This window comes from Mytilus edulis, chromosome 14 (genome assembly GCF_963676685.1).
Source record: "Mytilus edulis chromosome 14, xbMytEdul2.2, whole genome shotgun sequence".
Classification (NCBI taxonomy): Eukaryota; Metazoa; Mollusca; class Bivalvia; order Mytilida; family Mytilidae; genus Mytilus; species Mytilus edulis.
Window position 1 is genome coordinate 39,035,293 of NC_092357.1, and position 11,810 is coordinate 39,047,102.

At 30.0% G+C, this 11,810-nt stretch overlaps 1 protein-coding gene across 1 annotated transcript; it reads right to left on the reverse strand.

Annotated features, from left to right (window-relative positions):
• Positions 1-2,085: 2,085 nt before the first annotated feature.
• LOC139502979 (uncharacterized) lies at positions 2,086-6,769 on the reverse strand. The gene is made up of 4 exons (XM_071292651.1): positions 6,575-6,769; positions 5,350-5,476; positions 4,753-4,866; positions 2,086-3,007 (listed from the first exon to the last, which is right to left on the reverse strand). The coding sequence occupies exons 2-4, from the start codon at positions 5,452-5,454 to the stop codon at positions 2,594-2,596; spliced, it is 633 nt and encodes a 210-aa protein (XP_071148752.1). The 5' UTR covers positions 5,455-5,476; positions 6,575-6,769; the 3' UTR covers positions 2,086-2,593.
• Between the last annotated feature and the right edge of the window lie 5,041 nt (positions 6,770-11,810).

An 11,810-nucleotide genomic window follows, 5' to 3' on the forward strand; every position in this document is an offset into this window, starting at 1 on the left:
TTGATGGTTTGTTGCATCCATGACGAATCATGTTTGAACGAATGTGTATTTTACTTATGGCTAATACCAATTTTGACGTATTAAGAACAATGAATATATTAGAGCATATTTCGTCAGTGATATACTATATTCTTCATTTCTTTTATATTTTGAAATATCGACTCGAACCTAAATTTGTATTTTGTTTTACCAAAATCACTTGTATTTTGAACATTTATCAAAATAGTCAAGACGTTATTTGATGATCCTTTAATTTAACCTTTATAATTTATGAAAGGTAAACTGATTGAAATGTATCACAAAACATGTTATTAAATGCGTAATATGCATATTAACTGGCTTGAGTCGTCTCGAAATCTAACAAAAACCCCGATAAATTGAAAATTCACATCAATTGAAAAAGGAATATAGCATGCTATTCATATTCAGTGTAATGAATTGATAATATTGAGTGCAAGTTATTTGGTTATTGCAATATAATATAATACATGTAATAAAAACCTATAAAAATGACAACATTTAACAGTCAATAAGTTTATATTATATTTTGTTTCCTTATCACTAGAGGAACGAAAAGTTGACGACTTCGCAAGGACCTCATAAAACTTAAAATAATAGATGATTAATATCTTTAAAATATTTATTATCATGTTAACTCTAGTGTTATTTCTTAGTATTCCACTAGTGAAAAATGCTCCATCTGTCGGTCATGAAGAATGCAATGACTTCACTTAAAAACTATTCACGAGGATATTAATCACCACTATCCCCGTCTTCGTACGGTTTGTACAATTAGCAATACCAATACCGTATGATAATTGTTGAGGGTTCTAATACTTCATCAGTAGTTACTAAATATTGGGCAATGGCACAGTCGAAGTATCAACTGGATTATGGACAAAACACGAACATATTTATTACAATTACTGAAGATAGCAAAAAATAAGTTTCAAGTGAAGATAAACACATTGTATACCAAAACATTTTGAACCATTTTTAAACTAGTCCTTTTAGCTACCTATAAAGCCAGGTTTTTTTTAACTAACCATATTTTTATTTGATTCCTGTACCAAGTAAGTGATATGACAGTATTTTTTTAGTCTGTTTACGTCAGTTTTGATGGACTTCCCATTGTCGAATTTACCTAGGAGTTTTTTGTAAATAATTGATTTCATATGATACTTTGTACATAGTTGTGCATTATGTGTATCAGTGTATGAGAAACCTGAATGGTAATGACAATATCCTGATTAAGTTTCAAGTACTACGGAAACCAGCAATTACGAATACTATTTTCAATACCCATACATGTATAGATTTTGTGTTATATATAATTCGGTCTGTCCATGAATTGTTGTGCAAATTGGAGTTTGATATTCTATGCAAACGTCAGATATTTATAAAATATATAATTCAAGAAAAAAAAGACTACAATTTACTGATTCAAGAAAAAATTCTCGTACATAGTAAAAGGTTTAATTTGATTTTATATTTCTGATTTGATTTTTATCTTGAATCCTACCTTTAAGGTATCATTTTTGAATTCGAAGTGCATATCAGTCAACCTAATTGATTATAAATGTCTTAGAATCAAGATTCTGGCTTTTAATTTAAACTTAGTGTTTTTTTTCAAGATCAAGCCATTCAAATAGGTATCCACAGCACACGTACCGCAGGGCACAACACAGTCTAAATGATAAGAAGCTTTTGATTAAAAAAATCCAGTTCAGTAACCTTGCCTGTCTATCTGTTGTTTTTTGTCTTTTTTTAATGAAAGGTATAAATTGCTAAGCATCCATGATGGTTATGAAACCCTATTTTACGTTTTGTTCTGCATGATTACTTAAACTGATGATAACTTGATAAAGAGTTTTATTTTGGATCATAAACTTGGAGAGAGAAAAAAAAAAACAAGGAAAGTTGAGTTCTGTGTTTTTAATCTAAAATTGCTTTGTTATAAAAGTACACTCAATAGATAAAAGGTTAACAAGATAATAGATTTACAAATATTATGACAACTTGTGGTATAACGATATGATTACAGTACGCATTACACGAGTATCTGAAATACCCAAAGTAACCGTCATTGCATTCTTTATTATTCTACATAGTATCATGACCGACAGATTGTCACTAGTGGAATACTAAAAAATAACACTAGAGTTAACATTATACATGTTATAATAAATATTTTAAAGATATTAATCAAACCTATGAAAACAATACAACATTGAAAAGACAAAAATAAAATTAACAAAAAAACAACAATACTATACTATATAGTCTAAATTATCCACCGTTAACGTTGTGTGACGGAATTTTAACAAAAACTATAAATATTAAATACTGTTGAATATTTGTATATTACTAATGTTAAATCGCAAATTAAGGTGGTGCCATCACCTTGACTAAATCTAAGCTGGCTCGTTTTTTTTCATAAAATTATGACAAAACATTTATTTTAACCCTTTCACACTGAAAATAAAAAAATCAACAAACTTGAACAACACATTTCAAAAGAAAACTTTAGTGTGCTATATCACAGATATCTGCTTAGATCTCAATTTGGTCTAATCAATTATTCACAGTCTTATCAGACACAAACCTGACTTAAGATTTTGTAATTATCACTTTCTATTTCTAATATCAAAGAAACTTTACAAATAAGTTTGAAATCTTGTTTCACATTTTGAAATCGGTCATGGTTATGACTACGAGGGCGAATCAATTCACTATTGTTTATATGTGCCCCTGCACTTCCACCGTGGCTTCCGGTAGTTTCTTCATCTGAGGTCAACTCATTATTTTCGTCATCCGTATCATCATCAGAATGTCTTAGTTCAAAAATTGCACTATCAAGTTCTTGCAGTATCGATTCCACCTTTATCTGTAGGTCATTAAAATCTGTGTGTTCGTCCAAAAAACGGGTTTCATTTTTATGAACGTGTGAGAGGTATTTTTGTACTTTTGAAATATGTTTCCTCGATTTCTTGTACAGATGTCCAGGCTAAAAGAAAGACAAATACATATCAATATATTTCCGATTTATAATAATTGTTTTGTCGATTATTTTGGTCTACACAATTTACTGCTGTCTCTCAATTTCCATACTAATTGTGAGGATGTCAAAAATATTTCAATAGTCAAGACTTCACTGAACATTCGAGTACCACAATTTTCGGCATAGGTAAATGTGTGTACCAATTCAGGAATGTAAAAGTTGTTACCCATACGTTTGATGTTTTTGAGTTTTTCATTTTGCAATTTGATATGGGACTTTCTGTTTCGGATTTTCCTCGGAGTACAGTATTTTTGTGATTTTACTTTTCACACTAAGAAAATATTATCCCAACAAAAAGACATGTTTACTTAATTCAGTTAAGAAACTATTGAATTAAAAAAACTTGGCGAATCTTCCGACAAGGTCATCAAATTTAAATCAACTGTTTAAAAATATGAAATATTCACTGTGTGCTAATGATTTCATTTAACAATTGATTGATTGATGTTTAATACTTATGTCACAATATATAATATCGCTTGAATATGTTTTATAGCACCTACGAGAATTTAATTTAACCGTGTCTAGTAGATAAAAGTGCATTTATTATCGAAATCTACTAATAATGATGCATTTTCCATTTCATTTTAGCAAACAGTTATTAAAAATCATGAATACATTTTGTCTACTTTAACAATACAGTTATTATTATATAAAGTTGAGTGCTATTCTATTGGAAGAATGAGACATTCAACCTGTTTAAATTGGCCGTTTTATAATCTAATGCATCCTGGGTAATATTTTCAAAAGCGTACACCAAAGCGTTTTGATTGGTTTAAAACGTTATAAACAATGGAAATTCAACCAATGACGTAACGTTATTTTCACTTTGGGGTACGAACAATGAAATTACCCATATTGCTTTAGATTCTGAAACGGCCAATTGTATACAAATTGATTGTTTTCTCTACGAGGAAATCCTCGATAGACTTTTTTTGGTTTTTCCGTTATGGAATGCATTGCAAACACCATATATGTTCAAGTTGTCGTGTCCTCTTTCACACCTTTTTTTTTTATATCAACGATTGTGACTTATCGCCATTTTTTTTACAAACCATTAATACAGTGATGGGGACAAGAAATAAATCGTAATCTGCTTACCCTTCCGAATCGGATTACCTTTTAAGTGTTCAATTCGTTATACGTAGTCATTGTTTACTTATGTAGTATTCTGTTGACTTGGTTATCTTTTCGTTGACATTAGTATTGCTATACAACAAGCTGCATGTGACACGTTATTTCTCAATAATACTTGTAACGAGTTATTTATATATTAAGTACGCATCGTTCATTCAAAATATATCACCAGTACGTTTGTAATGTTTATGTTAAATGCAATTAATTCCGGTTTAAACAATTCATAGCCAATCGTTCACTCGAAATTCTGTATTTGAACAATAATTATTGTGTTTATTTGAACAATTGTGTTAACGTGGTAAAATATAATAACAAATTAATATAATTTCATGTCAAAGTTCAACACATAGTTGACAAAACTGATTATATCACAATCGTCCACAATTATTTAAAAATGATGGTAAGGTAATATGAACATTACGATTCGTGTTGTTCAAGTACATATTTATATTTAACTGTTTTGTTATAAAAACTGTTCATCTATATAATCATTAAAAAGAAAACAAATTAACAAAATCAATTTAAAACCTTTCTGCTTATAAAAATAAACTTACTCTGTGAATTAGGTGGCTGGCAGTCTCTCTTGTCAATCGCTTGATCTTGACCTCACTCCTGACATTGTTTTGAATGTGAGAGATTATACGATCACTTTGTATCTTCTCTCTACCCTTAAAATAAAAACCATCACATGTTGAAAATGTTTGCAATCAGAAATATACATCTGTCGTCAGGGATCTGACAGTTGTTATTCATTCGTTTGATGCGCTTAAGCTATTGATGTTTCCATTTTATTTCCGAATTTCCGTTCTGAATTTACTGGGAAAATGTTTTTATAATTTTTTTTCTTTTACCCTTTTTACCATTCTTTTATCAAAACATGGTATTACAGTCAAACAATAGATTTGGAATCTGTTTAGTAATGCCAGATTTGATATATATTCTCCAGATTATTTTCATTCACAATCATGTTGGTTCTTTTTTTAAGATAAATTCAGAAACAGTTACATGTGTTAATTTGCTAATTGCATTTCTTATGCCACCTTGATTTGATATGTACATTCTAAATCATTTAACATTTCTAATACATTTTGCTTTCACAATTCATTGTTAAATCCATACCTACACGTATACGTTAGGTGCATCATACTTACAAATGTTTTCCGCAGTTCGTCCACATAGTCGTTTCCTTCTAAGAGTTTAACTTTTAATCCTTGCAATGTTTCCGCCATTGGTATTCTTGGTCTGTTGTTACCCATAATTATTATGTTTGAATTTATCCTGTTTTGTGAAGAAAAAAAAAAATTGTTAAACAACATATATAAATGAATAAAAAGGTTTTTCAGATGACATGCAGTTTCAAGTAAATACGAAAGAGGCGTAAGTTAAATGCAAACGAGAAGATGTGGCATTATTGCTTATAGAGCAGCCAAAAACACAGAAGTATAAGAAGAAAAAAATCCAACCAAATGCTACCTTATGTTCTTCAACAGTCGAACATTAACAAAATGCGAAACTTATATCAAAATATATAAATAGAAATCCTGATTTATTTTGGAATACGTTTATACGGAGGTTCAATAGGTGTCATTTAATCGTTTCTAAATTGACGGTCTTTGTAAACCACATAACAGTACGTGAAACATAAGACATTATATATGGTTTAATTTGTTTAAAGGTATATTAAGTTTCAGCGACATTCTTAAACTTATTCAGTGTATATGCAAAGAAATTATCAAATAGTTGCAAACATTTGATATTGAATTTTTGGATTATGGTTCCACTAAAAAGCGGTGCGTGACACAACGTGACCAACTCTACAAATTATGAGAAATCGGCTAGCGTTTTCAGATTTTTTTATCAAGTTTCTTCAACTCGTCTGCTTTACCAGTTCATAGGCGTGGTATCTTTGATGAGTTTATGAATAACGTGGTTTTACTTCATATAATTGCATTTAAAAAGAACAGTGAGACATACATACGGTGTAATTGACTTAAGTTATACAAAACAAATTGTAAAAACTGAGTGAATTATAAAACACCCCAAAAGACCGAAGTCGAAACATTTGCGTATGTAAAAGAGGGACGAAAGATACCAGAGGGACAGTCAAACTCATAAATCGAAAATAAACTGACAATGCCATGGCTGAAAATGAAAAAGACAAACAAACAATAGTACACATGCCAAAACATAGAAAGATAAACAAATAAGCAACACGAACCCCACAAAAAACTAGGGGTGATCTCGGGTGCTCCGGGAGGGTAAGCAGATCTTGTTCCACATGTGGCACCCGTCGTAAAAGTTGTTCCCATGAAGTGTAAATATAGAGTTTTAAGAATGAGACAACTCAAATAGTTAAACCATTTTAAAATAACTTACAACTAGTGCAATGTAAATGCTTTTCTTACTAAGAAGATGAATACTTAGTGTTATATAGTTTTCAAACGATGGTAAATCCAGTAAAAACTGTTCCTCTTGACGTGTAGGAAAGAGGAAAGGAATTTCCAATATTTAACATGTTTAACGTCATCAGTTAGTGGATTAATATAAAACAAATGCATATTAACTATATATAGAATGAACAAACAATAATAAATCCAGTTCATGCTAAATATTTAATTTGAATAGGATATTTGAAATCTCCACTCGAGTATGGTACATGACCATTTGCGGAAGTTGTGGGTCAATACAATGTCTTGCTAAGTATATGAGGATGAAAAGTTACAAAATGTAGGAAGTCACAAATTAAATCTGCTACGGAATATCGAACCATTTTAGGAAATAATGATCAGAGGATAGTTTTGTACAATCTTGAAGACAAATTACACTCGTGTCCAATGGAATATAAGTTATCAATGGAAGTACCTTGCAGTGTGTAGTGTGGAAAACGTTTATTTAAGAAATTAGATTTGGATTACGTATTAAAACATAAAAAATACGTTCAGGAAGAGAACTTTAGTTTTCAGAATATTTAATTAATTTTTTTTCCAACATCTTGTGATAAGTTGGATACCTTTGACCTCATTGTTTGCAAATGATGATGTATAAAATTGAGAATGGAAATAGGGAATGTGTCAAAGAGACAACAACCCGACCATAGAAAAAACAACAGCAGAAGGTCACCAACAGGTCTTCAATGTAGCGAGACATTCCCGCACCCGGAGTCGTCCTTCAGCTAGCCCCTAAACAAATATATACTAGTTCAGTGATAATGAACGCCATACTAATTTCCAAATTGTACACAGGAAACTAAAATTAAAAAAATACAAGACTAACATAGCCAGAGGCTCCTGACTTGGGACAGGCGCAAAAATGCAAAAATGTGTTCATTTAATTCCTGTTCGATTTTACCAGGGAAACATGAAACTCTATGTGTATTTGATTGTTTAATCCTTTTTTCTTTCAAATAGACACTACTGTGTAATCTTTAACAAAATAATTGTTTAACAATCAAAAAATAATAGACAATATTGTTATGAGCACGAAACTTGTTTGAGGTATAACATGTATAAATGTCAAAATAGTACGTAATGCTGTAGATCAAGCAACTTTTCTAGTAATGTAATAAAGATTCCTTCAAACGATTTGTTGTTTGCAAACTTTTATTAATATAATACTTTCTTATATACATAATAAGACGTGAAAACTTCATGACATCAACATATATTACATTCAAGATATTATTTTGTTTCGAACGAAAGAGATAAATACAATCATTTCTTTCTCGGCTCAAATGTAACTGCTACTTCGTTTTGATAAAACGCACATTAATATGGATTCATTTATATTAATTTGGTATAAATGTTCGTAAATAAATAAAAAAAAAAATGACACTTCGTTTGATAAGTTAAGTTGCGGATCGCTATTTTAAAAATTATTTTTGCAGAAACGTGTACTAGAAAGTCTCTGTTTAAATAATAATAATACTAAAGATAGAAAGTTATTGAACATGTTGTCAATTGTCACAATTCTCGCTGTGTAGTTAGATGTTATGGTGCTCATTTCGATAATAAGAGTGGAATTGGCCAATTAATATTTGTTTGTTTATAATTTATTATTTCCTAACGGTATTTTATAAGGTTTTAAAATCTTTGGATGTACAACTGATTGAACAAGGAAATCACGGAAAGTTTTTTTTTTCTATAAACACAACATAACAGTAACTAAAAAATTATCCAAAGTAAAAACATGTTTACGATGTTTGCAAACTAGACATGTTACGATTTGCTCATATCGCTGCTTATAAGAACACGTGTTCAACATCTGCATATTCATTTTTATTCGAACTTTTGATACAGTATCATGTAACAATGTAACAATTTTCAATGGCAATTATCATTTTTTTTAAGGAAGATGTGTAATACCTGGGCTGCAAAATTTTTTAAATTTTGTTAATCCGTCTTTAAAGTCAAATGTGTTTAATTTAGTGTTTTGAGAAACAATATTACAACGAGCAAAGTGCCGTCTTAATCATTTGGATTGTCAATCAACAGAAAACCAAATCATGATACGGTTACTAATTAACTATTTGTTTTCAATCAACAATTCCAGTCATTTTAAAGAATGTAAATTCCTATTAATATTATTAATATTTTATTATTTTTAAAATCAAAATACTTTTCTATTTTTTTTTAAATCACTTAATATGTTATGTTAATCGACAGTCATATCTACTTTGGATTCATTATTATTAGTTGGATACCGATTTTCGTGGATTTCGTGATTAACCTGATTTTAAATGCCCAACGAATTTTACATTTTCTATATGCTTTGTGGGCAAAAAAAGGCATAACCACGGAATCAAATCTCCACGAAAATGGAATTTTTCGTTAACCCAAGAAAATTGGTATCCACGAAAAAAATGAATCCACAGTATACTAAAGTTCTATTCTAAAAGATTTTATTGTCTTTTCAGAAATAACATTCATTGACCTTGTATATTGTTATATATAGTTACATTATCTGATAAATAGTAACCGGATACATCAATATCTAAGCAGTTTTAGATTTCCTAATTACAAGAAAAAGATATTAAGTTTATTTTACACGCTCGCAATTATCTTATTTCTTTAAGGAATTTCCCCTCTCATACATGCTGCGCATCATGTGTATGCAAAAACCCTGACAATTAATCCCGTGAATTGAAAAATATTGGAGAAGCAGATGTTAAGATCGATTTCTATTCATTTTAATTTTAAGTCTTAAGATTGTTTTGATAACTTATACATGTTATATACTTGAGTCTATATGTAGCTATTTCCTTAAACTTAACCCATATTAACGCACAACTGTATGAGATCAAATTATGTAAAAGAGGGGCGAAATATACCAGATGCATATTCAAACTCATAGATCGAAAATAAATTGACAAGGCCATGGTTATAAATGAAACAAACAAACAAACAAATAATAGAACAGAAGACACAACATAGAAACTAAGGACTAAACAACACGAACCCCACCACAAACTGGTGGTGATCTCTAGTGCATGATCATTGAGAAGCTTAATATTTCCTTATCAATACAATGTGATTAATGTGAGTTATCTCCCTGTAGTGTTAGGTAACACCTTAACAAAAAGAAGAAGCATGTAAAATATTGTTTAGAGCACGAAACTTGTTTAAAGTAGAACATGTATAACTGTCCAAATGATATTGCTGTAGACCAAGCACCTTTTCTTGTAATTTATTAAAGGTTCCTTCTAACAATTTGTTGTTTGCAAATTTTGATTTACATGCAAGATGTTTGTATCGGAACGAAAGAGATAAATACAATTATTTCTTTCTCGACTCAAATGTAACTGCTATTTTGTTTTGATGAAACGCACATTTTAAAATATGGATTCATACATATTATATTGGTATCAATGTTTGTTTGATGGAATCAGAGTCATTTCGTATCCAAACCATTTCGTACCCCCATTTCGGACCCTTTCAAAATCCATCTCGTGCCCTGACCATTTTGTACCTTCGTATCACAATAAGTAAATTCGCGGACCGCTGTTTGAAAAAACGAAATTTAAAATTTTAATAAACGATTACTCGTAGATCTCTGTTTAATTAATAATAATACAAAAGATAGAAAGTTATTGAAAATGTTGTCAATTGTCACAATTCTCGCTGTGTAATTAAATGTCAAAGTGCTCGTTTAAAACTTCGATAACAGGCGGGGAACTGGGCAATTAATACTGTGAATTCGTTGGATACTAATTGTCGTAGATTTAGTGCCACAGGAGAACCACGAATTCAAATGTCAACGAATAACAATTTTTTTACAGGAATTTATGCAGAATTTGCCAAAACCACGAATTTAAATGTCCTCGTATATGCCAGTTGTCCTCAAACCACGAACATTAATACCAACGAAAATAATGAATCCACAGTATTTGTTGATTTTTTTTATTTATAATTTCCTAAAGGTATTTTATAGGGTTTTCAATCCTTTAGATGTACAGGTGATTCAACAAGGAAACAACGGACAGTTTTTTCTATAATCACAACATATCAGTAACTAGAAAATTATTAAAAGTAAGAAAAATGCTTACGATATTTGCGAACTAGACATGTAACGATTTGCTCATATCGCTGTTTATGAGACCATGTGTTAAACATCTACATATTAAGTTTTATTCGAACTTTCAAGTTTCATGATGGAAATTATTATTTTGACTTTAATTTCATGAATGATTTTACAATTTAAATTGTGTTTGCATAATTATGATTAAGATCGATAAATGCATAACGTATCATATTTGAATGAGTTACAATGGTGCATGTGCAAGTAAATAATGTTTGGTATCATGTCGTTGCTGTGTACAATAATTTAAAAAAACAATTCAACGGCAATTTATCGAAAATTTTAAAGAAAAATGTGTCCTAATTCTGCTACGTACGTTATTTGAGTTTTGTTAATCAATTTTAAAGTCAAATGTGTTAAATTTAATGTTCCTTTCAGAAACAGTCAATCAACAGAAACCCAAATTATGATACGGTGTGGAGCAGGATCTGCTTACACTTCCGGAGAACCGGAGATCTGCCCCTGTTTTTGGTGAGGTTCGAGTTGCCTAGTCTTTAGTTTTCTATGTTGTGTGTCTTCCTTACTATTATTTGTCTATGTGGGTTTTTTTTTATTTTTAGTCATGGCGGTGTCAATTTATTTTCTATCTATGATTTTGACTCTCCCTCTGTTATCTTTCGTCCCTCTTTTACTAATTACTTGTAGTTGTTGCCCATCAACAATTCCAGTCAATTTAAAAAATGTAAATTATGATTAATTTTATACATATTTTATTATTTCTTAAACTAAAATACTTTTCTATTTTATTTTAAAAAGATTTTTTATGTTATCAAGTTTATCGACAGTCATAAATATATTAAAATTGTATAAGATTTTATTGTTTTTCCGGAAATATATTCGTTGACCTTGAATATTGTTATATATAGTTAATTATGTTATCTGATATATAGTAACCGGATACATCAATGTCTTAGCAATTTTAGTTTTTTTCCTAATTACAAAATAACGAGATTAAGTTTATTTTACACTTTCGCAATTATCTTATTATTTTACGGAATTTCCCCTCTCATACATGCTGTGCATCATGTGTATGATAACC

Bases quoted from the DNA above. Each gene is read 5' to 3' on its own strand.
- LOC139502979 (XM_071292651.1), bottom strand. From the start codon at position 5,454: ATGGGTAACAACAGACCAAGAATACCAATGGCGGAAACATTGCAAGGA. The intron at 4,867-5,349 runs GTAAGTATGATG...TTTTATTTTAAG, and splicing joins ACGAACTGCGGAAAACATTT to GGTAGAGAGAAGATACAAAG. The intron at 3,008-4,752 runs GTAAGTTTATTT...TCTTTCTTTTAG, and splicing joins CCAGCCACCTAATTCACAGA to CCTGGACATCTGTACAAGAA.